The following is a 27,605-nucleotide window of genomic DNA, read 5'->3' on the forward strand; positions in this document are numbered from 1 at the left end:
TCCATAGCAGTTACGTTATTTTATGATCCCACCAATGACATGCAAAGGTTTCAGTTTCTCCAAATCTCTGCCAACACTTGTTATTTTCTGATTTTGGTGTTTTTGTTTTGGGGTTTTGGTTTTTTGGGGTTTTGTTTTTGTTTTGATAGTAGTTATCCTAATGTATGTGAAGTAGTATCTCATTATGGTTTTGATTTGCATTTCTTTGATGATTAGCGATGATGAGTGTCTTTTCATACGCTTACTGGCCATTTATATATCCTTGGAGAAATGTCTATTCAAGCCTTTTGCCCATTTTTTAGTCAGGTTATTTGATATTTTTGTTGTTGTTGAGTTGTAGTTCTCTACATATTCTGGATATTAACTCCTTACCAGGTACAAGACTTGCAGATATTTTCTCCCATTCTGTAGGTTGCCTTTTCACTCTATGGATTGTGTCTTCCGATGCACAAAATTTTAAAAATTTGATGTAGTCTCATTTGTCTATTTTTGCCTGTACTTTTGGTGTCACATCCAAGAAATCCCTGCCCAGTCCAATGTCATGAAGCTTTCCTCCTGTGTTTTTTCAAAGAGTTTTATAGTTTTAGATCTTAAAGCTTACGTCTTTAGTCCATTTTGAGTTAATTTTTGTATATGGTATGAGACAAGGGTCCATTTTCATTCTTTTGCAAGTGAGTAGCCAGTGTTCCCAAAACCATTTGTTGAAAAGACTCTCTCCTTCATTCCCTGTTGAATGGTCTTGGCACCCTTGTCAAAGATCACTTGACCTTATACGTGAGTGTTTATTTCTGGCTTTCTATTCTATTCTATTGGTCTATTTGCCTATCATTATGCCAGTATCACACCGTTTTGATTACTGTAGTTGTGTAATATATTTTGAAATTAGGAAGTGTGACTACTCTGACTTTGTTCTAAATGACCAATTATTTTTAAAAAGTGTGCAAAGACAAGATATTTTCATCACTCTTAACCCATACTGTTAAAACCACAGCCTCTTTCCATCTCAACTTTCCCTCATCATGATTCCCCCCTGTCAGTAGAGTTAGAGTGGCTGTGGGCATTTTAGGGATCTGTAAAAAGAAAGCTTTTTGGTGATATATTCATTTTGGGATTAGTGGAATATATTCATGTGGTTCTCAGTCACTTCTGTGTATGGTTGAGTTATTGTTAACCATCCTTGTATACAAATATGTTACTGGGCCAACTTACTCTGCAGCATGACAGAAGTGTGCAGGGCAAGACCATATCATGATGTAAATGTGTCAATTCAAAGAATATTTCAAAGTAGCCAATGTACAAGAAAAAAATGAAGCCTTGCAATATAAAGGATACTTGATAGAGATTTCCCCAAAGTGGATAACAATCTTAAAAATTTATATAATGTTATTCATAACAAGTTGTGAGGCTGAAAGGAACTTTGCTAATCTGGCAATATGAAAAATCATATTCTGGTCAACCATGTTATAATAAACAATGATTTACCTTTCTATTCTCTTTTTAGAAAATATCACAGAATTGCTATAATATGAAAGGGCAACAAAGACTATACAGCCAAAATAGGCAGAGAAAAAAGTTTCACAGTGATATGTTAAGCAGTGAATACAAATATTATTGCTATTTTTCTGAATTTTCTATTTGTCAACTTCTTAAAAGTTGCCATTTTTGTGATTTCTTTCCTCACTGTAAATAAATGTTCACTTTGTACAACTTGTATTTGAAATTAATGCTCTTAAAGAGCATTCCCACAAAACCTTGATTTACTCCTGGTCAGAAAGAAGGGTCTCTTTGCCTGAACAAAGGCATATAGTGGGGAAGGAAATGAGACTGCATGGAAGGCCTTATGGAGAGCCACTGGATGGGTGCAGAAAGATCCTTTAATTAATCAGCTAATTGATTAATTAGGTTTTTGTTTTTTTTTTAAAGTAAGCTCTATGCCCAACATGGGGCTTGAACTCATGACCCCGAGATCAAGAGTCACATGCTCTAACCAACTGAACCAGCCAGGCACACCAAGATCCTTTAAATAGAAAAAAATATGCATAGGTAGGCTAAAGGCCACTTAATGGAGGCCCTCAGAAGCAAAGAAAAAGCTCAGACTTGGATAGAAAGGCATCTTATGCTAAACGAACAATAATCAACAATGGGCTTATAGGTAGAGATGCTTAAAGAATAGTGACAAAATCAGGTCTGTTGGAATATACTTAAGAAAGGATTGAATATAAAGTCAAACATGGTATGTTATCAATTCACTTCCCTTCTCCTAATAAAAAATAAAATATTCTGAAGGTAGGATTTTTAATCACTCCACCTCAGGTTTTCAAAGTGAGTGTACAGAACAGGTATTCTTAGCACTCAGGCATCTTCATTCATTCAATATAGTATATTTATTGACATTTTCTATGTGTCATTGGCAGTGACCAAGCTGATAAGGGTCTCTGTCCTTGCAGAGCTGAAGATCTAGCAAAAAGCCTCAGCCTGTCTGCCATCGTGTGCCTCCTCTTTACCACACTCTTCACCTTTTCTTCAGCCCGAACTTCAGGGCACGGACATTCCCAGCAGGAATGGAAACCCAGGCCTAGTGTTCAGGGCAGAGATTGTCTCCACACCCTCTAGTGATCATAACATTTTGGGGAAACAAACACTAGCTTTTCTTCATGACACCCATGGAGATTCTTGCAGCAGAACTTGTAGTTCTTTACTGTAATCGCTACTTAAAACATTTCAAACCATTTTACAACTACAGGATAATAATAACATCTCCAAAAAAGAAGCCTTAAAACACCAATTACAAGGAGCCAGACAAATACATCTTGCCTTTTGAGTAATGTTTTTCCATAAAGGCAGTTATTTTGTCCACCAGCAAAATATAAGCTAAATAATTAAGACTATTATAAAATTAACTTCAGTTTTCTAAGAACTGCATGATCTACCCTATTAATTGTTGGTTAAAGTCACCACTCAAACCTATAAGTAGTGGCAACCCAAGCAGTTTCTATCATTTTCAACTATGAAACACCCAGCTCCTGAAGTTACTTTTACTATAATTAATCCATGGCCCAAACATCCAAGAAAAACCTCATGAAATAGAATTCAGAACTTATTATGTATGATTCTGAGACTTGGGGGGGAAAAGATGTTTTCAGAGAATTAAATTTTTTTCAATCACTTCAATTCAAATTACAAAATTTATTAGCAACTGACAGTTTCCCAAAGACTTAATACGAAATGTTTATGGTTGTACTAAAATTCCCAGCAGCCAAATTCCATGAGCATAACTATCATCTACTGAACCACTTTGTGGCATTTTCAAAATATCAATTAACTTGAAAATAAAACTCATTTCCTTTCTCTTAAAAACAATCTAAGAAGATTATATAGAAATCCAACTATTCTTCTAATGTCCAGTTTACTGCCGTGTAATAATGATTGAGTTTACACAGAGTTCAGTTTGGTACTTCTTAGTAAGTTTATTTCAACATGTACATATTTCAATGGTTTAAAGAAGAAAAAACTGGTGAAAAACTGATGGTAGAACACAGAAAATGTTAAAATAAAAACACCTCTTTCCTATGGCCGAATACCAAGGTTAGTGTTATGAAGACAATTACGTATAAAATAAGTGACTTGGAAATACTTTCTTTCCCTCTCTCTCTCTCTCTCTCCCCACCGCCCCACCCTGCCGTGTGTGTGTGTGTGTGTGTGTGTGTGTGTCCACGAGCGTGTGTGTGCATTTAGGAAGTACTATAGGAGCTGCTCCTATTTTTTTAAACAAGCACCCAAAACAATGGTTGCGAAAGAACTTAGTGTTAAATTTGGTGGTTAAATATGAAACAAGGAATATCCAAATAAAAGGAATCCTTAGTATAGAGACTGGGGAAGAATAAACTTTTAAAAGTTGCACTGCAGTGTAAGATGAACCTGAGGAAGACAGAGCTGTAAGTTAATGAGTCAGAGGAGGAGCAGAAATAAAGATAAGGTAAGGACAAGCTGTTAGAATTAATGAAAGGTCTGTATAATTAATAATTCAGAAAAATTAAAAGGGCATTTTATAACTAGACATTTAAGTTGGGAAGAATGTAATTAGTAAGAAGAGAATTTAATCAAGACACCGGAGTTAAGACATTTAAAAAATAGCCCCTCAAGTGCAAAGCCATATTACCCCACACTAGAGTAAAAGAGCAATGCTGACTCCATAAATTACATTCTTCTCTCCAAACCAGTATAAAACTATCTTCAACACTTTGATTTCCATAGAGGTCTCCCATGCAAGCTCTAAACAGATTCTCCCTTAAAAAGGGAAATCAAGAAAGACAGCACCCCAAAGGTGTTGAAATACAGGAATTGATAAAATTAATTCTACCAACAATCCTAAAAAGGGGATTCTGTCTATGTAACACATTATAAAATGAGATTTTTAAAAATTTAAATATGTATGCTTTATTTAATATAACATATATAAAAGATTATCATTTCGACATAAAATCAATGTAAGTTATTAATTTTACGTTCTTTTTTTTGGGTACTTTTTTTACGTTCTTGTTTTTTTGGGTACTAAGTCTTTGAAATCCAGGCTGCATTTTGCATTTAAAGTACATTTAAATTTGGTTGCTAATTTTTTTATTGTGGTAAAAACACACAAAATTAAACTGATCATCTTAACCATTTTTAAGAGTGTTCAGTATTGTTAAGTACATTCTCATTGTTTTGCAACAGATCTCTAGAACTTTTTCATCTTGTAAAACTGAAACTCTATACCCATTGAACACTGATTCCCTCTCCTCCCTCCCCAGAGCCCTTGGCAATCTTCACTTTTTCACTTTCTGCTTTTATGATTTTTCACATCACATACTTGATGTGAGTGGAATCATACCGTATTTGTCCTTTTGTGATTGGCTTATTTTGCTTAGCATAATGCCCTTCAGGTTCATCTATATTGTAGCATGTGACAGGATTTCCTTCTTTTTTTAAGGCTTCGTAATATCCCATCGTGGGTATATACCACATTTTTTCCCCCACTCATCTGTCAATGGACATTTAGGTTGCCCCACCGTTTGGCTGTTATGAATAATGCTGCAATGAACATGGGTGTGCAAATATGTCTTTGAGATCCCACTTTGAGAGATTTGTTTTTAATGCTGAATTTTCATAAAATGAACCAAAAGACTCAAGAAAATTCAATCAACAAAGATTTACTAGAAAAACTGAGTAACTGTAGTATGTTAAAGGCAATATCTTTTGAGAATGTGAGTCAATTTAAGCATGGAGATTTAAAGCTTAGACTTGTTTGTAAACTAGATTTTAAAAAAAGAACTTAAAATGAAGCCAAACTAACTAATACAGATGACCCCTGAAAACACAGGTTTGAACTGTGTAGAGCCACTTAAATGCAGATTTTTTTCAGTAAGTACAATACAGTGCTGTAAATGTACTTTCTCTTCCTTATGATTTTAAAACATTTTTCCTCTAACTTATTTTATTATAAGAATATAGCACAGAATATATATAACATATAAAATAGCTGTCAATTGATTATGTTATCAGTAAGGCTTCCATCAACAGTAGGCTATTAGTAGTTAAGTTTGGGGGAATAGAGAGTTATATGTGGATTTTTGACTGTGTGGGTGTCAGTACCCCCAACTCTTGTGTTGTTCAAAGGTCAACTGTACACCAACACTGATATTTGGCTGCAAATAATTTACAACAAATAATCTGCCTACGAACATCTAGACCATCATTTGTCTCATAAATAAAATCAAATCAAGAGCCTGTCTTGGGTGGAAACATTTTATATAAAATGAGCTTTCAATAAGCATAGTCAAACACAATCTATGAGCAACTATCTGCTTATGCTGCTTTTTGAAAAGCTGTTATAGTCTTATATTTACCCTGTGTTAAACACATTATGTGATTAATGCCGTGTGAGTTTAATGTAGTAATTATATGGCAATAAACTTAGCTTGTCAGATTTGTTACAGTAGCTCGTAAAGTAAATATCCTCAGAAAAATGATTATATTAGATATACTAATAGTTCATAAACCTCATTAAAAAGCAACAATACTGAAACAATATATATACACAATGTGTTTAAAGCTATATACTCTACTAAACCTTATTCACACATACATCAGAATTTAGTACAACTGATCTAAATATTAACAGATATTTCTCAATATCAAAAGTCAATTATTTTTTAAGAGGGTTTTCCACATGCATAGCTACCCTAATCTGCCTGTTAACAGAACTTAGTTCCATTGAAATAAACATCACGGAAACAAAATAATTTTTTCAAAACTTCTAGCACCTATGGTAAAAATGTTAAATGATGAAGCAAAGAAAGTGGCATAGATCAGCTAATAAAAATAATTTTAGTCTTAATCCTTACAAGAATTTGCTCTATGACCTTGACATTCTATTATCCCTGTGTTCCATCTTCCTCCATAAATGAAACAGGCTATTCATACAAACTGAGACCAATGAATGAGAGCCATTTTGGAAATCAATTTGGAAAAAAATTAAGTTAGATCTCTGCCTCACATCATACACAAAAATGAGTACCAGTTCAATTAAGATATAAAGGTAAAGGGGTGCCTGGTGTCTCAGTTGGTTAAGTGTCTGCCTCCGGCTCAGGTCATGATCCTGGGGTCCTGGGACTGAGCCCTGCACTGGGCTCTCTACTCAATGGGGAGTCTGCTTCTCCCTCTGCCTCTGCCCCTCCCCTCACCCCACCCCCACTCACGCATGTGCTCTCTCTCTCTCCTTCTCTGAAATAAATAAATAAAATCTTAAAAAAAAATTTTTTTTAAGCTGTAAAGGTAAAAAATAAAGCGGGAAAACTAAGGTATTTTATTACATTAGGGTAGGGACAACTTCTCTCAGCAAGCACAAAATATAGAAGCTATAAAGGCTGATTGATTTTACCACATAAAAATGTTTTAAGTTTATTGGTATGAAAAATACCCCAATGCTAAAAGATAAAGACTGGGAGAAAATATTGAAAACATCTCAAAAGACAAAGGTTAATATATACATTTTATAAAAGGCTCCTACAAAGCTATCAAAACAATCCAATAGAAAAATGGGACTAATATGCAAATAAGTGATACATAAAATTTAAAATCTATGGCCAATAAACTAACAAAAGATATTTCATCTCAGTAAGCAGGAAAGTGCAAATTAAAACAATAAAATATTAAGGGTGCCTGGCGAGCTCAGTCGGTGGAACACATGACTTTTGATCTTGTTGGTTTTAAGTTCAAGCTCCATGTTGGGTGTAGAGATTACTTTAATAAAACAACAACGACAACAACACACACAAAATATTAGAATGACAAAAATTTAAGGATAAACAATTTTATTGTCATCCAAGGTGAGGAGAAACGGGCATTCTCATACACGGCTGATGGAAGGCATCATGGGCAAAGCTTCTTTAGAAGGCAACTTGCTAGCAGCTACCTCCATGTAAAAAAAAAAAAAAAATCCCATGAACCCACAGCACCATCTCTAGAAATTTATTCTACAGAAATACACCTGTGAATGAAGATATAAGAATAAGGATGTTCAATAAAATATTATTTGTAATAATCAAAGAAGTAGAGAGCTCCAAAATATCTACTGGAGAAGAAATGATGATAGTCCATCCATTCAACAGAATGTTCTGCAGATGCTCAAGAGAATGAAATAGGCTGTGAAAGATGCCAAAGTAAAAAAGCAAGTCACAGAAGAATTATGTTGGGGGAAAAAACCCTATTTAGTTATTTTAAGATATACAGAAAATGGGGTTCCTGGCTGGCTCAGATGGTACAGCATGCAACTCTTGATCTCAGGGTTGTGAGTTCCAGCCCCACGTTGGGTGTGGAGCTTACTTAATTAAAAAAAAAAATATATATATATATATATACACACACACACACACACACACACACACAAAAAAAAAAAATAAAATATGTTTACAGTGTTTACAAAGATTAGGAGGGGAAGAAGCGTAAAAGAAGAGTCTCACTTTTATTTCTATATCTACAGTTACCATTTGAATGTTTTATGACAAGCACGTAGTTGCCCCTTGAACAACATGGGGGTTGGAGCGCCGACTCCCCCGTACAGTTGAAAATCTGTGAATTATTTCTGACTCCCCCAAAACTTAACTATGAAGAGCCTACTGTTGATTGGAAACCTTACTGATAACATAAACAGTCAATTAACACCTATTTTGTATGTTATATGAATTCTATACTGTATTCTTACAATAAAGTATGCTAAAGAAAATGTTTTATTTATTTTTAAAGATTTCATTTATTTATTTGACAGAGAGTGAGAGAGCACAAGCAGGGAGAGTGGCAGAGGGAGAGGGAGAAGCAGGCTCCTCGCTGAGCAGGGAGCCCAATGTGGGGCTTGATCCCAGGACCTGGGGATCATGACCTGAGCCGAAAGCAGACACTTAACCAACTGAGCCACCCAGGCACCCCAAAAATGTTTTATTTTATTTTTTGTTTTGTTTCAAGTTTTTATTTAAATTTTAGTTAGTTAACATATATAGCGTAGGGGCACTTGGGTGGCTCAATCAGTTAAGTTTCCATTTCCTGATCTCAGGGTTGTGAGTTCAAGCCCCGCATTGAGCTCCATGCTGGGTATGGAGCCTACTTAAAAACAACAAAAACAAACAAAAACCATAGTGTGATATTGGTTTCAAGAGTAGAATTTAGTAAAGATAATATTTTAAAATCATAAGGAAAAGAAAGTACATTTACAGCACTGTCCCATATTTGTCTGGCTCAGTCAGAAAAGCATGCAACTCTTGATCTTGGGGTTGTGAGTTTGAGCCCCATGTTGGGTGTAGAGATTACTAAAAATAAACAAACTTAACAAAATTCCATGTATAAACGGACTTGCACATTTCAAACCTGTGTTGTTCAAGAACCAACTGCATTATTTTTATAATTAAAAAATTAAAAGAGTAAGTGGAAAGTAAGAGTAAGTCATTTGGCAATGTGTACACTTCTAGGATCTAGAATGTGGTATTCAGTTCCTAGATCCTACTATCCAGGATTCAACCATCCTCTGCCAACCGCAGTTCTGAGATACCAAAATCATCATCGTCATCATCATCTTTTTATTTTTGTTGCGTCAACCAAAAGAACACATCGCCTTTGCTCCCCACTGCCACAGAAGAGCTAGACAGGTCTATGGGAGGAGCATCTAGTGACAAGAGTCATTTCTGCTTTATCATTTCACTATATGACAGCAGACCAGGCTCAGGAAGTAAAACAAACCCAAACCAGAAATAAAACAAAACAGGATTCATCTGTGAAAAGGCAGTTTGAGATTCATGAAAACAAAACAAGTTAAGGACACAAAACACAAGTCCACGCGGCTGTCTGAGGCTCTTTAAAAGAAGCACCATTTGTATAACATAAAACTTGTGGGAGAATCTGCCCCAGCGATGCCTTCTGAATACCTAAAGAGGCTGATACAGGATAGGGGTTACTGGAGCAGGTTTTTAAAGATAAAGACTGGTTTGTTTGGGAAATGGATACCCTCTGGAGAACAGAACTTTCATCTGTGCTTTAAAATAGGCTTAATGCCATTTTCATTGCTTCCCCCAACTCCCTCTTACCCATGAGACTTTGATCTTAACACTGGCATGGTTTTGTTAACCACAGTACTTCTGGGGGAACTCAGCTAAGGCTGGCAAAGGATTTGGGTTCAGGAGATATTATAAAACACTTTAATGTCAGAAAGATCCAGGTTCAAATCCTAACTTCCATTTCAAGTTGCATTCCCACGGACGAGTTACCTACCACGATCTCTGAGTAAAATGGTACACTGTCATGAATGGAGAGAACATACACAGCATCTAAGCAAAGTACCTTGTGCACAGAAAACCCTCAACAAATGGGAGCTATAATTTTTATATTATAAGACCTTTGACCAGAGTGTGGGGTTGGGGGAAGTGGGCAAGAGGATGGAGAGAAATACCTGAACTGTTCTATAATTCCACCGGGACTAGATGTTTGGCATTCTACTTTGCTAAAGATGAAATGATTCCATGAGCCCAGGTAGAATATAAGCGCATCTGACAGAATACAGCAAAGTTAGGATTTATATTGTAAGCTATTTTTAAAACTGCCTGGTTAGCAAATTAAACCAGCTGTGAAAATAGCCTGGTTTCCATTCACAACAAATACAAGACAAACATTCTCCGTTAATGAACCTGGCCTTGTGGCAGCACAGCATATTCTGCATAATTCATTCCTAAGGGTTTTGAAGACATCATTTTCATAAGACAGACCAAAATTAAACTATTTTCTAGGGGAAAAAAAAGATGAGAGAGAGGAGTTTCTTTCTACAGATTTTCAGTAAATTCCACGAATTGCTGTCCCATTTAGCTTAGGAGACTACTGTCTGAATAAAAGAAGTTATGTCCATACTTCAGGCCAGCCTTAACTGTGTTTCCTTTAAAAGGGCATATGAAACACCAGTCTTCTCTGCAACACAATTTTTCAAGTTCTATGGCAAAGGGAGGAGAAAAATCCGCTCACTGTCACCAAAAAGCTATTCCGAGGACTCCCAATTTCAGATTTAAAACTGATCACTCTTTAGGAAGTCAGGGGAGAGACCCTGAATTATTTAGAATGTTGGCTAAGTTATATTATTTATGATTCCCGTTCCTTTAGGGAAACAATTTGTTATTTAAACAGAGAACAGAAGTATAAATAACTAATAGAATTTCAGGAAGTACTATTCAAATAAATTCACACTTGGAATGCAGGGTAACAGTCTATTCATTTAGTGCACTTCATAAAGACATAGCTAAGAAAAGAATATACCATTTTAAACCTTCTCTGGAAATCAACCAGACTGAATTAGTTCAATTTGGAACATCCTGAGCCTTAAAGCCTTTGCTAAAGTGCAACATAAATTTTGATTAGCCAAGTGTGAAAAACTACAAAGCCAACTTTCTTGTCCCTCCAGTTAGTCTGTCTATAAATAGCAGCAATGCATTAACAGCCACCAAAGCAACTGGTGAGTTCCACAATGTGCCCAACGTATACATGCTCTGCAAACACGCTCTCCGCATGTTTAACCAAAGTACTTCTGAAGATCTGTAATAGGACCCTTTTTAAATAAACTGTGACTCACTGTTTGCTTTCTTCACCAGGAGGTGGAGTCTTGCCATGCCCTTCCATTACAAAATCCTCCTGTTCCACCTGCAAAGGCAAGCACCACAGGTCAGCAGTAGTCAGTAATGAAGATGCAACTCACTCAAAGTTCCAAAGCCTGCCCTGTGCAGAACCACATGGCCACTGCACTCTATTGCCTGGTACAGAAGCCTGGGCCAGCGACTTTCAATCTCCAGGTTTGCTCAAGGCATCTCTCTTTGCGTGACTAGATTTGTGGAACAGAAAAGGAAGCATGTTGACTTGCAACTCACACAACTGTAACAAAAAATTAACATCCAGAATATAATAAAGAATTGCTATGAATCAAGAAGAAAAAGACAATGTACCAGAAAATTTTACAAAATAACCAAGTAGGAATTTTACTGAAGGGGATGCACAAATGAAAAGATATTCAATCTCATGTCAACCAGGAAAATACAAATTAAAACCACAAAGAGATACCATTTCACAACTACCAGGTTGGCTAAAATTTAAAAGTTTGGCAATACCAAGTGTTAGCAAGGGCACAAAGCAATAGCAATATTCATCTATTCCTGGGGGGAAGAAAAAATTGGTACAACCATTTTTCAAAGTTTGCCACTATCTGGTACATTGACTATGTATTTACTTGAACAAAATAGTGGTTGCACTTCTAGATAAATACTCTAGAGAAATTTTTACACATATATAAAAATACTTTTTGTAGAATTATTTTTAACAGAAAAGAAACAACAGAACAAACATCCACCAACTGTAAAATAAATAAATATACTATGGTGTTTTCAGATAACAGAATACTATACTATATGAAAATGAATGAACTATAGCTACACACCGCAGCCTAGATGAGTTACAAAAACACGATATTGGGTGAAAATGCAAATCACAAAAGAATACACACACAGTATAATTCCATTATATAATGTTCAAATATACACATTTTAAAACTGTATATATGCATGTGTATATAGATGTATATGTGTGCATACATAGTTTTAAAAAACTATTTTATTTTATTATTTTTAAAAGATTTTATTTATTTATTTGACAGAGCGAGAGAGCACAAGCAAGGGGAGCAGTAGAGGGAGAGGGAGAAGCGGGCTCCCTGCTGAGCAGGGAACCCAATGCAGGGCTTGATCCTAGGACCCTGAGATCATGACTCAAGCTGAAGACAGACGCTTAACCATCTGAGCCACCCAGGTACCCCTAAAAACTATTTTTAAAAAATGAATGACATACAGAATTTAGGCTAGTGATATGCAGCGTCCTGTGGTATGCCTGCGGTCTATTTCTTGGCCTCTGTAGTAGGTATATGGGTGTCTGTTTCATTATTATTTTTTAACAATGTATTTCTTTCTTTTATATATGTATAGTTTATTTCTCAGTACAAATTTCAAGGGGGAAAAAAAGCATTTTACTATTCCAAACAGCTGATCTGGAAGGTCAATGACAGAGACAGAGCTACCTCCACAAATGGTGATTGTCTGTCAGTCCTACGAAAATTCTCCCAAAAGGCATAAGCTTAAAAAAATCAAACAGATGTATTCAAGGAAGTAGATAGGACTATTCCCAACCTACAAAAATAGTTATACGACCTAGTAATCTGGAAGACAGACAACAGTAACATAGACACATACACCACAATGAAACCCAAAGAAAACAAAAGGCTTTCCAATTCTGTCATCTTCTCCAGTCTTCATTTCTCAAGAATGCTAGAGAAGGTGGGACAATATTAAGAAGCTAAGTTTCAAAACAGACAGAAGTTAAGAAGTGTTCATAATTTCTATTAAAGAAATTGGAGGAAGCATACACAAGAATAATAAAGACACATACTACGCATACTGTAAAATTCAAACCAGGTTTTGACTTTATTCCTAGGAACTTCCCGACTCTGCAGCCTACGGGACTTAGCCAAGGAGAGGATGTAAAAACTCTAGAAGAAAAAAACAGGATTGCAGAGGGAACCTTATGAGGAGCTAGAGATGACCTGGTTGTGTTACAAGAGTGTCTACGGAGGTTTTTAAAAATCACTGTGTTGTGCATTTTATGCACTTAACTAAATAAATGTTATGCCTTAATTAGGAAAAACAGGTGACAAACTGTTTAAGTTTGTTAAGCTTCTTGCAAGTGCAAGCATTGATCATTTTTTTAAAGAATGACTATTCTCTCATTTATATGTATTACAGAAATTTCTTGATCCTTCACCTTTAAAAATTCTCTCCAATTAAAGAGCTCTAAAAAAAAAAAAAAAGCTCTAAATTGTGCACCTTAGCCTCTGCTTAGTTTTTTTTTGAAAAAGGCTTATCTATAATCAATTTCTAGTTAAGTACAATAATGAGAAGATCGAAGAACCCACAGCTTTGACAATCTCTTCTATGTGGGCTCCCAACCTTTAACTCCAGCCGCCAGGTTATGCATACTAGTCTTCACCACTTGGATGGCCCAGTAAGTTCCAAAATGAAACATCATCTTTGTCCTCAAATTTCCTCTCCTTTTTATATCCCCTATCTCTGCAAATGGTACCATCATTCACTAAGATTGGCAAAGAGGAAACCTATACAGGTATGTTGCACTTTTCAAAAGTCTGTTATACCACTTCACTTTTACAAAAGGTCTATGTTAATACCTATTTTTGCAAATAAATAAATAAATAAATCTGAAGAGTATTTTCACTTTTTTACAAAAAAAGGCAAAAAACAAAGAAGCGTTCAGCATTGGTTTTGCAGCCAGCCGTTATAGAGGCAGTGCACCCTGAGCAGCGAGAGGGGCACCACCAATCTCCTTCCCTACTACACTCAGCATCTCAGCATCCAGCTGCCAGAGCTCTGAACTTCGTGAGCATCTGTGCTTTATCTCAGGTTATTTTGTGCAACCATTAGCAAAATGTGTCCTAAAGTATCAGAAAAGCTAGGAGAGGTTATTTTCTGGGGTTGGGAATGATCCAACTCTTCCCATATAAAGAAATGGTCATTGTTTCTTGGTTTCATGCAACATTTGGACTTATGAAAGATCTCACAGGAACGCTCTACCTTCAGATAGCAGGGGAAGCCTGTCATCACACAAGAATCTAAGGTTCCCTCCTTAACCCCACATTCTATTAATCACCAAGTATTGTGGCTTTTACCTCTTAAATAGCTCTCACATCCATCACCCCTTCTTTATTCTCTTTAACTGCCATAGTTAAAAGCCAGCTTCTCTAAATCTCACGACTACACAAGCCTTCTCATTGGTCTTTGTGCTTCTGGGTCCCATCTCATTTTAATACATCCTCCAAACCACTTCCATCAAGTGGGCTTTGTAAATGCAAATCTGATTGCATTGCTCTCCTTGAAATTCTTCAGCGGGTGCTCCGTTACTTACTCTGAGGGATAAAAGTTCAGTTCCTTTCTCTAAACAATCTTTTCATCTGCCCCTGCCTCACCCACTCTGGACCCCTGGAGGAGCACACATCTCCTTAACCTCCTGAGAATTTACATGTACTGTTCGCTCTTGCCTAGAAGCCCTGGCCTTCTGCCCACATACAGTCCAAATTCCTACTCATTCCTTTAAGTGCCAATTCAAATGCCTTTCCCCAGAAGACACCATCTCCTGCAGCAGTGTTCACAACTTTTCTCAGTCTCCGTCATCTCAGAAGGCAATAAAAATGGTCTAGAAAGATCACTGCTCCTTATCGCCACTTCCTGTTTTTCTCACGTCCACTTCCAGTCCCTTCACATCCTTGTTTCTTTTTTTTTCCTACAAATTTTATGAACACTTTTGGACTTAATTTGATGATCTCTACCCCTCCTCCCCCTTGACTTCATTTTCAGGAGTTTCAAGATTTTTTTCTTTTTTTAAGGTAGGCTCCATGCCCAGCATGGAGCTCCATGCAGGGCTTGAACTCACAACCCTGAGATCAAGACCTGAGTGAGATCAAGAGTTGAAAGCTTAACCGACTGAGCTAACCAGGTGCCCTTCAAGATTTTTAGACATGAAATTTATACCACGTCTTCACCTTTTTCACTCCCATTCATCCATTCATTCAACAAACATTTACTCAGCACATATTACACGCTAGGTGCTGGGTGGAGATAAAGATGAAGAAGATAGTCTCTGCCCTCAAAAAGCTTGCAGATCAGTGAGAAAGACAAACAAAAACCAGTCAATTATTAGCATTGTATGGTGACAGATGGTAACTACACTTGTGGTGAGCATAGTAGCATAACAGTGCAGACCTGTGGAATCACTTGAAACTAACATTGTGTGTCAACTACACTCCAATTAAATAAAAAAAAAAAAAAAACACGACCATAGTGGGAGAAAGCAATGCAATGATACAGGAAGGGCGCTTGACACAGCCTAAAGGAGTCAGACACACTAAACCAACCGTAGGCAGGAGACTTTCCTCCTTCCTAATTCAGCTAGGGAACGGGCAGGACCCCAAGTGCTCCACATCAAGGTCCCTCAATTCTGAAATACAACTCAGGCCACAAACTTCCTTTTGCACTCCCTCGCTCCATCTGAACCTGGGAAGAGTCACTCTAACTTCTAGTTCTGCTTTTTGTCCTCAGCGTCCATTTAGAGGCTCCCCTAACAGGCATTTCAGTAATTTTTCTCCTCAGTGCCCTAGATTTGCTCAACACCAACTTGTTTTTAGGATATTTCTGTCCTACCAATCCCTTAACTTTTTCTCTTCTGCTCCGGGAATACAGAGCATAGCTGGAGAAAGTTACAAAACTGATTCCTTTTCAACTGTATGCCAATTAACTTCCACTCAGTGCTCACATGTCAGCACCTGGCCGGGAAGGGCCTTCTTCATCCTGTCTTTCTGATGAACTGCTACTCAGTCTTCGAAGACTGGTTCAATCATTACTTTCTCTAGGAGGCATTTTTGACAACTAGCGCTTCCTCCTTGGAGCCTCCCAAGGTGCTCCTTCCCACTTACCCTGCAAGGCCCAGCAAGCACCTGTGATCCTTTGTTCACCCATTTCCCCTCTGCTGGTGAGCCTTGGAGAGAAACAATGCAATCTTTGTGCATCCCAGAATCTAACACAACCCTTCTTGTTGCTCATTCATTCAACATACCTTCTGAATGCCTTCTGTGTGCTATGCACTGGGCTGAATAACTGAATGAATGTCTGACCTACACCACATTCTTCACTCATTCATTCTGTAACTTTTCCACTCTACAAGATTCCAAACCCATCCATCAGGCATCTTCCCTACCTGGCATTTCTGAAGATTATCCTGAAAGCCTGTCTCACACAAATCTGCATCTTCACCCATTTTCCTCCACTCTACTCTTCTGCCTGACTCCCCCCACCATCTGCATTCTAAATGCATGACCTACAGCACACCACCTCCTCTGGGTCCTTACTATCTAAGGAAATCTTTCGTCCTTTCCAGTAAATCCATCCCCTCAACTGACAAATACTTTATAATCTCTTCTATTCTGAAAAATTATTTTTGGCCTTGTGATACTCTCCAAATACCCTCCTGTTTTTACCTTTCCCTTTACTATCCAAATTATTAAGAGAATAAATTAAACTCCATTACTTCCATGTTCTCATCAATGATCTGATAAAACACTGATTGATTAAATTTGAAGATTTTATTTATTTATCAGAGAGAGAGAAAGCATGCGCATGAGGTGGGGAAGGGCAGAGGGAGACAGAGAAGCAGACGCTCTGCTGGGCAGGGAGCCCGACTCAGGGCACCATCCCAGGACCCAGAGATCACGACCCGAGCCGAAGGGAGACACTTAACTGACAGAGCCACCCAGGTACCCCTATAGGATTTTAAAAGTCAAATAATGCCACCAGGCTTATAAACAAAAACAGCACTCTCCTCTGAGCCCCCCTCCCCCCCACAGACCTCTTCTTCCCCATCCTCCCAATATAAGTCCCATATTTGTTCAAATCGATATTCAGGGCTAATAGTGCTATTACTAAGTAAATAACAGATACAGCTGAATCATACGGAATAGTATAATTAAATTTGCTTTTCTTGTACAATTTTTTGTTTTCCCTGGAACTAACAATAACTACTTTTTCCTTTTCTCAATTTGGCGGGGGGTGGGGGGGGCTTAGTATTTATTATGTATTTTTCACTAATTCATCCTCAAACTCTTCAACAGAGCTGTAAATCTCCTCTTAATAAATTCAAACACTTCAGGTAATCTATCAATTTCATTTCAGTCTTAGAGACATTCCTCAGGGGTTTTCTCCTGTTTCAGTCTAGATTGTTTGCTCTCTAGGCCACTAAAGAGCTGACACTTTGCCAGGGATGTCTTTTCCCCTTCATCTCTGAAATTCCTGGCTCTCTCTCCTACCCTGGAGCATCTGTTCCCCAGATCCTTGGCCTTCTTCTTTTACGGTTTACTCCCTGAGTTAGGTGAAGCATATATTCCAGTCATTTCCTGATGAAAGGTATATGGGACGTAAATTGTTTGAGATCTTGAATGACTAAAATGTCCTTATTTTATCCATGTATATAACTGACATACAGAATTTTTTTCTTACCCACATACATAACTGAATTAGAAGTTCAAGTCAGTAAACCTTTTTCCCTCAACAATTTTGAAGTGATGCTGCAGTGTCTTCTAGTTCCCAGAGTTGCAATACAGAAATCTGACAGTATTCCAAATCCTAATGTTTTAGATAGAACCTGTTTCTTCTACAGAAACTTTTAGGGTCTTTTATTTCTCCTCTGTGTTCCACAAATGCAAACCACTAAGCATGGTTCTTTTTAAATTTATTGAGCTTCTGAGTAGGTCTTGCAATCTAGAAACTCAGGTTCTTCAGGTTTAGGACATTTTCTCTACTTATTTGATAATTTTATCCCCTCCAGGAATTCCTTATTCAGTGTTGAATTTTCGGCATTGATCCATGAATTTTCTTCTTTTGTCTCCATTTGTATCTTTCTGATTTTTTTCTTTTACTTTCTGGAGATTCTCTTAACTTTACCTTCCAATACTTCAGATTTTTTAAAGAATTTCTGTTACACAGACCTGGAAGCTAGAAGTGAGATATGAAGAAGGGCATTGGTTCCTTCAGAGGGCTGTGAGGGAAAGATTTGTTCCAGGCCTCTCCCCTCGGCCATCTTCATGTTCACATGGCATTCTCCCTCTGTTTGTGTCTCTATGTCTAAATTTCCCTTTTTATTTTATTTTTTTAAAGATTTTCCCATTTATTTGAGAGAGATAGAGAGAGAAATCACAAGTGAGGGTGAGGAGCAGAGGGAGATGGAAAAGGAGACTCCCAGCTGAGCAGGGAGCCCAATGTGGGGCTCATTCCCAGGACCCTGAGATCATGACCTGAGCCGAAGACAGACGTTTAACCGACTGAGACACCCAGGCGCCCCTAAATTTCCTCCTTTAAAAAAGACACTAGTCACACTGGATTATGGCCCACCCTAATGACTTATTTTAATTTGATTACCTCTGCAAAGACCCTAATTCCAAACAAGGTCATGGAGGTTAAGACTTCCAACAGACGAATTTGGGGGCAGGGGCTGGACAGGGAAAACGATTCAGCCTCTAACAGTGGAACAGTTGGATCATATGGAGCTGTATGTTTTAACTTTTTAAGAAACAGTCTCTGACTGTTTTCCAAAGTGGCTGCAGCATTTTATCTCCCCACCAGCAGTGTATGAGAGTTCCAGTTCCTCATATCCCACCAACACTTGGTATGGTAAGTCTTTTTTTTTCCTTTTAAGACTTTATTTATTTATTTGACAGAAAGAGAGACAGCTAGAGAGGGAACACAAGCAGGGGGAGTGGGAGAGGGAGAAGCACACTCCCCGCTCAGCAGGGAGCCTGACGCGGGGTTCGATCCCAGGACCCTGGGATCATGACCTGAGCCAAACTCGGACACTTAACGACTGAGCCACCCAGGTACCCTGTTATGGTTAAGTCTTTTTAACTTTACCCATTCTAATTGTGGCTTTAATTACATTGACATTGAACATCTTTTCACGAGCTCCTTTGCCATCGTTCTCTGGTAAAGTGCTGTTCAAATTTTTGACCATTCTTTTAAGCAGCTTTATTTCTCTCTCTTTTTTTAAAGTAAGCTCTACGCTGAACATGGGACTTCAACTAACAACCCCAAGATCAAGAGTTGCATGCTCTACCAACTGAGACAGACAGGCATCCCCAACTACCTTTACTGAGCTATAATTTACATACCATAAAGTTCACCTGTTTAAAGTATACGATTCAACGGCTTTTAATATATTTACGGAATTGTGCGATTATCACCACAATCCAATTTCAGAACATTCCTATCCTCTCAGAAAGGGAATTTGTACTTACTGGCAGTCACTCCCCAGTCTGCCCTCCCTTCATCCTCCTTTTCAGCACCAGATAGCAGCCAACCTACTTCTGTCTCTACAGATTTGCCTATTCTGAACATTTCGTGTATAAATGAAGTCATACATTATGTGCTGTTTTGTGTTTGTCTGCTTTCCCTAAGCACAATGTTTTCAAGTTTCATCCTTATTGTAGCATGTATCAGTGCTTCATTCTCTTTTACTGCTGAATGCCCCCCCGTTATACGGGTGTACCATATTGTTTATCTACAGTATCGGCTGATGGACATTTGGATTATTTCCACTTTTTTGCTATTATGAATAATGCTGTTATAAACACTTGTGTACAAATTTCTGTGTGGACGCATGCTTTCATTTCCCTCGGGTGAATACCCAGGAGTGGAATTGCTGGGTCATATGATAACTCTATGTCCAACTTTTTGAAGGACTACCAAACTGTTTCTCAAAGTGGCTGCACCATTTTCCATTTCCACTAGGAGTGTCCAAGGGTTCTAATTTTTCCACATCTTCACCCACACTTGCTATTGTCTGTCCCTTTGATAGCAGCCATCCCAGCAGGTGTGAAGTGGCATGTCACTGTGGTTTTGGTGTGTAGTTCCCTAATGTAATGATGGTGAGCATTTCTTCATGGGCTCATTGGCCATCTGGTTATCTTTTTTGGATAAATGTCTTCCAATTCTTTGCTCATTTTCTAAATTTGGTTTTTTGCCAGTTACAGAGCTTTGAGAGTTTTTAATAGATTCTAGATACAAGTCCTTATTCAGGTAGATGTTTTTCATGTATTTTCTTCCAGTCTGTGGTTTATCTTTTCATTCTCATTAACAGCATCTTTCAAAGATCAGAAGTTCTTAATTTTGATGTAGTACAATTTACCAATTTTTATTTAGTTTAAAAAGATTTTATTTATTCTTTTAAAGATTTACTTATCTTAGAGAGAGAGCGAGCAGGGAGGGGCAGAGAGAGAGAAAGAAACTTCAGCAGACTCCATGCTGACTGTGGAGCCTGACATGGGGCTGGATCCCATGGGGAGAGAGAGAGAAACTTCAGCAGACTTCACGCTGACTGTGGAGCCGGACACAGGGCTGGATCCCATGATCCTGAAAGCATGACCTGAGCCGACCAAGAGTCAGATGCTTAACCGACTATGCTACCCAGGGGCCCCCCAAATATTTTATTTTTAAGTTATCTCTACACCCAATGTGGGGCTCAAACCTACAACCCTGAGATCAAGAGTCACACACTCTATGACTTAGTCAGTCAGGAGCCCCAGACAATTTATCAATTTTTAAAATTTAATGGTTGTGCTTTTGCTGTGGTATCTAAGAAATCTTTGCCCTAGCCACAGATTTTCTCTTATATTTTCTACTAGAAGCATTACAGTTCTAAGCTTTACATTTAGATCTAAGATCCATTTTCAGTTAATTTTTATATATGCTATGAGGTCTAGATCTATGTTCATTTTTTTTTTTTGCATATGGATATCCAATTGCTCTAACACCATTTGTTGAAAAAATATCCTTTCTCCACTGAATTGCCTCCGCAAAATGGCCTTTTTCAAAGATCATTTGTCCATATATGTGTGGGTCAGTGTCAGAATCTCTCTTCTTTTCCACTGGTCTAATCTTTTTCCCAGTACTACAGGGTCTTGACTATTGCAGCTTTATAAAAAGTTCTGAAATCAGGTAGTATTAGCACTCAAACTCTGTTCTACTCAAAAGTTGTTTTGATTATTGTTACAAGTTGAATAGTGTCCCCCCACCCCTCTAAAAAAGATGCTGGAGTCCTAACCTCCAATACTTCAGAATGTGACCTTATTTAAAGATGGGGTCTTTACAGAGGTAATCATAAAGTTATTGGAGCAGGCTCTAATCCAATATGACTGGTGTCCTTTTATTAAAAGGGGAAAATCTGGACACAGAGACAATGCCACATGAAGACTGGGTTATGCTGAGATAAGCCAAGAAGCTAGAAGCAAGACGCTAGAAGAGAGGCCTAGAAAAGACCCTCCCCTAGTCCCTTCACATGGAACAAGGCCCCACCAACACCCTGGTCTTGGACTTCTGGTCTCCAGAACCGTGAGACAATACATTTCTGCTGTTTACGCCACTCGGTTTGTGGTACTTGTCAGAGCTGCCCTAGCAAACTAATACAGCTGTTCAATGTCCTGTGCATTTCCATATGGATTTATAAGTCAACTTTTTCACTGCTACAAAAAAAAAAGGCTGCTAAGATTTTGACAGGGATTGACTCTATAGATCAATTTGGGGAGAAGCAACATCTAAACAGTATTCAATCTTCTGACCTATAAAGAGGTACATCTTGGGGCACCCGCATCCGGCTCCCTGCTCAGCAGGAAGTCTGCTTCTCCCTCTCCCACTCCCCCTGCTTGTGTTCCCTCTCTTGCTGCCTCTTTGTCAAATAAATAAATAAAATCTTAAAAAAAAAACACACACACAAACATGTATATCTCTCTATTTATTTAGGCTGACTTTATTTTCTCTCAGCAATGTTTTGTGGTTTTCAGCGTATGTACAATGCTGAATAGAAGGGGGAACAGCAGACATCAGTTGTTCTTCATCTTAGAAGCAAATCATTCAGTCTTTCACCATTAAGTTTAACCGTAGGATCTTCATAAAAGCCCTTTAACGGGTCAAATAGTTCCTTTCTATTCCTAGTTTGCTGACAGTTTTTATCAGGAATGGATGTGACATTTGTCAAATGCTTTTTCTCCATCTGTTGAGTTGATCATATGGTTTTTCTTTTTTAATTTGTTAATGTGATGAATTACATACTGATCGATTTCTGAATGCTCAACCAACGCTGCATTCCTGGGAAAAATCCCACCTGGTCATGTATTATCATATGCTCAAAGTTTGTTTAGAATTGTTGCACCTACTTCATGAGAGAGCCTATTCTGTAATTTTCTTTTCTGTCAATGTCTTTGGTTTTGATATCAAATTAATGCTGACCTCACAGAAGGAGTTGGGAAGTATCCCCTTCTCTTCAAGTGAAACTATACTAATTTACATATAACATAGGAACCTTACGATAGTATTCTTCCATCTTCCCCCTCTTGGCCTTTAAGGGGATATTAGTGTACATTACACAGACATAAACCCACAATGCATTTGTATAACTTTTATTCAAACAATCAATTCTCTTTTAAAGAGATTTAAGTAATAGGTCTTCCGTATCTACCCATGTCGTTTCCATTTCCTGCTCTTCATTTCTTTGCATAGATTCGTATTTCCATCTGGCATCCCCTTCCTTCTCCCTTCCACATTTCCTATAGTAAGGAAGGGTATGTTGATGATGAATTATTTCAGCTTTTGTGTGTTGGAAACAGACTTTAGCCTTCATTCCTGAAAGAAATTTTGCTGATTACAAAATTCAAGGTTAAATTTTTCTTTCAGTACTTTATAGACCACTGTCTTCTTTTTTGCATTGTTTCCAAAGACAAATCCTTATCTTTGTTCCTCTGTTAACAGTGTCTTTTGTCCTCTGGTTTTAAGATTTTTCTCTATCACTGGTTTTGAGTAATTTGATTATGATATGCCTTAGTGCAGTTTTCTTCATGTTTCAGGAACATTTAACTTCTTGGATCTGTGGACTTACAGTTTTTATCAAATTTGGGGCTGTTATTTCTTAGATTTTTTTTTCTGCTCCCTTCCCTCTTCTTCAGAGACTAAAATTACATGTATATGAGGTTCCCTGAAGTTGTCTATAGCACACTGATCATCTTTCCATATTTTGCTCTTTATTCTTTTTTCTATGTTTTGTGATGGATATTTTCTATTAGTATGACTTTAAATTCTCTAATCTTTTATTCTGCAATGTCTAATCTGCCACTAATCTCATCCACTATATTTTTCATCTCAGACATTATAGTTTTCAACTCTAGAAATTTGAGTCTTCTTAAAAATATCTTTCATTTTTCTACGTGATTTTTTGAGTATCTGAAATATAGTTATAATAAGTATTTTGATATTCCTTTCTAATTTTAATCTGTGTCAGTTGTGGGTTGACTTCAATTAATTGACTTTTTTTCCCTTCACTATGGTCTGTGTTTTCCTGGTTTTTACATGTCCGATAATCTTTGCTTAGATACCAGACATTGTGAATTTCACTTTGCTGAGTACTGAATATTCTGGATTCCTATAAATATTTTTAAGCTTTGTTCTGGGGCACAGTTAGATTACTTTGAAACAGTCTGTTCCTTTTGTATCTTGCTTTTAGGATATGCTAGGCTGGACCAAAGTAGTGTTTAGTTCAGGACTAATTATTCTCTACCAATAAGGCGAGGACCCTGTTAGTACCACTACTGAGGGCTCTATCTAATGTTCCATGAATTATAAGGTTTCCCAGGGTGTAGAAAGAGGCAATATTATGGACACTGTTTCTTTTAATCCTCTTGGATGGGTCCCCCCACCTGCCGCAGCCATGAATAGTCTCCTCACATGCATGTGCCCAAAAGTATTCTGCTGAATACTCAGGATGAACCCTAGACAGATCTCCAGAGTTCTCTCTGTGTGTAACTCTTCCCTTTCCAGTATGCTGGCCAGATCTCTAGGTGCTGTAGTCTCTCCAGACCCTCAGAAGGGCTGCCTCAACTGAGAGGGTCCATTGGGCTTTGCCTGGGCTCCTCTTCCCTGCTCTGCAGCCTGTAAGCTCTTGCAAGCCAGTATGCTGGCGTAGTCAGAGGACTCACCTTACTTGTTTTCCATTTCTCAGTGATCACTGCCCTTCACGACTTATTGTCCAATGTTTTTATTTATTTATTTATTTATTTATTTATTTATTTATTTTTTAAAGATTTTATTTATTTATTCAACAGAGATAGAGACAGCCATCGAGAGAGGGAACACAAGCAGGGGGAGTGGGAGAGGAAGAAGCAGGCTCATAGTGGAGGAGCCCGATGTGGAGCTCGATCCCATAACACCGGGATCACGCCCTGAGCCGAAGGCAGACGCTCAACCGCTGTGCCACCCAGGCGCCCCCAATGTTTTTAAATTGTTGTTTCAGATACATAGATTCTTTTTTTTGGTCTATTTTTAAGTGATTTATTTCCAGTGGGAAGGTGAATTCTGTCTCTGATACTCCATCTTGCTCAGCAGCAGAAGTCCCAATAACTTTTAAAAATTGTGTTATTTTAGGAGCACCTGGCTGGCTCAGTTGGTTAAGCATCTGCCTTCGGCTCAGGTCATGATCTTGGGGTCCTGGGATTGAGCCCTGCATGGGGCTCCTTGCTCAGCGGGGAGGCTGCTTCTCCCTGTCCTGCCCCCCCTTGCTTGTGCTCTGTCAAATAAATAAATAAATAAATAAATTTTTAAAAAAGAGTCTAATTTTTAAACTTAGTACTACTTCATTGAACAAACATACTATAATTTATTTATTCATTCACCTGTTGATGGAGAGTTAAGCTATATCTGGTTTGGGGCTGTTACAAAAAAGATACCATGAATGTTCTCACTTAAGTCTTTTTGTGAACGTATGCAGTCATGTACTGGGTATACACCTAGAAGTGGAATGTCTGGGTTATAGGTTAGGTATATGCTTAACTTTTTTTTTTTTTTTAAGATTTTATTTATTCATTTATTTTAGAGAGAGAGAGAGCATGGGGGGAGAGGGACAAGTAGATTCCATGCTTAGTGCAGAACCTGAGGCAGGGCTCCATCCCACAACATGAGCTCACGACCTGAGCCAAAATCAAGAGTCCAACACTCAACTGACTGAGCCACCCAAGCGCCCCACACATTTAACATTAAAGATTTATTTATTTAAATTAGAGAGAGAGAGTGTGTGCAAGCAGGGGAAGGGGCAGAGAGAGAGAGAGAAAATCTTCAAGCAGACTCCCCACTGATCATGGAGCCCAATGTGGGGCTCAGTCACAGGACCCTGAGATCATGACCTGAGCCAAAATCAAGAGTTAGATGCTCAACTCACTGAGCCAACCAGGTGCTCCTGTTTAACTTTACTAGAGATCTGAGAAACAGTTTCTAAAGTAGTTGTACCATTTTATACTCTTTCTAACAATGTATGAGAGTTCCAGTTGCTCCACATTCTTGCCACACTTGGTATGTTCAGTCTTTCAAACTTTGGTGAGTATGTAATATCACATTAGGTTTTTTTTTTAGGATTTGTTTATTTTAGGTGGGGGAGGGGCAGAGGGAGAGGAATAGTGAGTCCCAAAAAGACTCCATGTTGAGGGCAGAGCCCGACATTGGGCTTCATCTCATGACACTGAGATCACGACCTGAGCCGAAACCAAGAGTTGGACACTTAATTAACTGTGCCACCCAAGCACCGTAATATCATATTAGTTTTAATTTGCATTTCCCTCATGAATAATGTTGAAAACCTATTTTATGGCCTTATTTTGTGAAATAACTATTTATATCTTTTGTACATATTTTTCAGTTGTTTAATCTTACTGATTTTTAGGAATTGTATATATATTCTAGATATGACACAAAGCTTTATTAAATAAATGTATTACAAGTAGCTTTTCCACATTCTTAATGCTGTCAGCATATCAGCAGATGTTTAAAGTTTTTGAGATGAAATTCAACTGAACAACTGTTCTTATTTATGGTTCGTGCTTTTTTGCAATCTACCTAAGGTCATAGAGATATATCTCTCTCTCTCTCTTTTTTCATAGAGACATCTCTAATGTTGTTTTCCAAAAGCTTCACAGTTTTAGCCCTCAGATTTAGGTCTTTGATCTATCTGCAATTAGGTTTTATGTATGGTGTGTGGCATAGCAATCATGGCTCATGTATTTCCATATGGCTATCTGGTTGCTCTAGCACGATTTATTGAAAGATTTTCCTTTCCCTCATTGAATTATGTTAGTCTCTTGAAAAACCCTTTTTAAAATTCCGGGTTTAAAAGAATCAATTGTACATCTATAGGATGGGCAAGACCAGTATAATAGCAGCAGCGTACTGGATAATGTGGTTGACTTTGAGACATAGAAGCACTTCCCCCTTAGCAACAGAATCTGTAAATTTTAGCTAACACATATTCTAACATCATTTGAAGTTTATTGTGGTCATGTTATTAAATTCTGATCAAAGAAATATAAAAGCACAGTTGAATGTGCAACTTTCATAAAGTCTTTCAAGGTAAGAAACAAGTTCTTTTTTGCTAGATGGAATACAAACGTGATGGTCCAGGCTGGAGAGAAAATAGAATTTTCTATTTTTATAAATTAGGGACATTTTTTAAGATATAGAAAAAAGTACAGAGAATAAAATAACAAACACACCCCTGTAACCACTCAGATTTAACGTATTTGCTTTATCATACTTGTTTCAGATTTCCCCCTCTTTTTTAAAGAAATACAAATACAGATACAGTGAAGAGTTGAGGCCCCCTGTGTAGCCAGCCCTTTCCAAACCCAATCTTTTTGCTCCCTCCCCAGATGCACCCCTACTCTGAAGTTTATGTATGTCTTACTTTCAGAGACTTAAGAATTCACTGGTTTTGCCTCCTCTGAGTGCTCCTTAGTTCAGCTGTGGTCTGTGCACTACTGGCTTAGGGATCACCTGGGGCACTTGTAAAATAGATATAGAGATCCCAGGTTCCCAACTCTTGAGATTCTATTTCAGTAAGTCCAGAGTGGGGCCTGGTCACCTTCATCTTATTATTACTTTCCTATAATTTTTTCCTTACATTTAAAAAAGCATGCCATGGGGACAAATCAAAACCACAATGAGATAGTATTTCATATCCACTAGAATAAAAAATACATACAATAACAAATGGTGAGGATATGGACAAATTAGACCCTCATACACTTCTGGTGGGAATATAAAATGGTGCAGCCACTTGGAAAACAGTTTGGCAGTTCCTCAAAAAATAAAACACAAAGTTACCATATGACCCGGCAATTCCACTCCTGGTTATTCACTCAAGAGAAATGAAGGCATGTGTCTGCACCAAACCATATAAGGAATGATGTTCATAGCAGCATTATTCATATGCATGAAGCACCCACTCTCCTTGTATGCATTCTTCTATACCAGGCAACCTTTCTAAGAAGTTACTCTGATACAAGTAAACAGAATCGATTACTCTGTGGAGGACTGAACTTACCATGGACTTTGGAAGTCAGACTTGGAATCCAATCCAATTTATGT

At 37.8% G+C, this 27,605-nt stretch overlaps 1 protein-coding gene across 8 annotated transcripts in view; it reads right to left on the reverse strand.

The window, feature by feature from the left end:
• The window catches only part of TNRC6B (trinucleotide repeat containing adaptor 6B), a 241,523-nt gene that overhangs the window by 142,370 nt on the left and 71,548 nt on the right, over positions 1-27,605 (reverse strand). For 7 of the 8 annotated variants that reach the window (XM_057316508.1, XM_057316505.1, XM_057316506.1 and 4 more), the window contains exon 4: positions 11,138-11,205. The exons of the other annotated variant lie outside the window; for it this stretch is intronic. In XM_057316508.1, the coding sequence (XP_057172491.1) occupies positions 11,138-11,205 (68 nt within the window). The remainder of the gene's footprint in view (positions 1-11,137; positions 11,206-27,605) is intronic. 8 annotated transcript variants of the gene reach the window in all.

Source organism: Ursus arctos, unplaced genomic scaffold, assembly GCF_023065955.2.
Source record: "Ursus arctos isolate Adak ecotype North America unplaced genomic scaffold, UrsArc2.0 scaffold_21, whole genome shotgun sequence".
NCBI lineage: Eukaryota > Metazoa > Chordata > Mammalia > Carnivora > Ursidae > Ursus > Ursus arctos.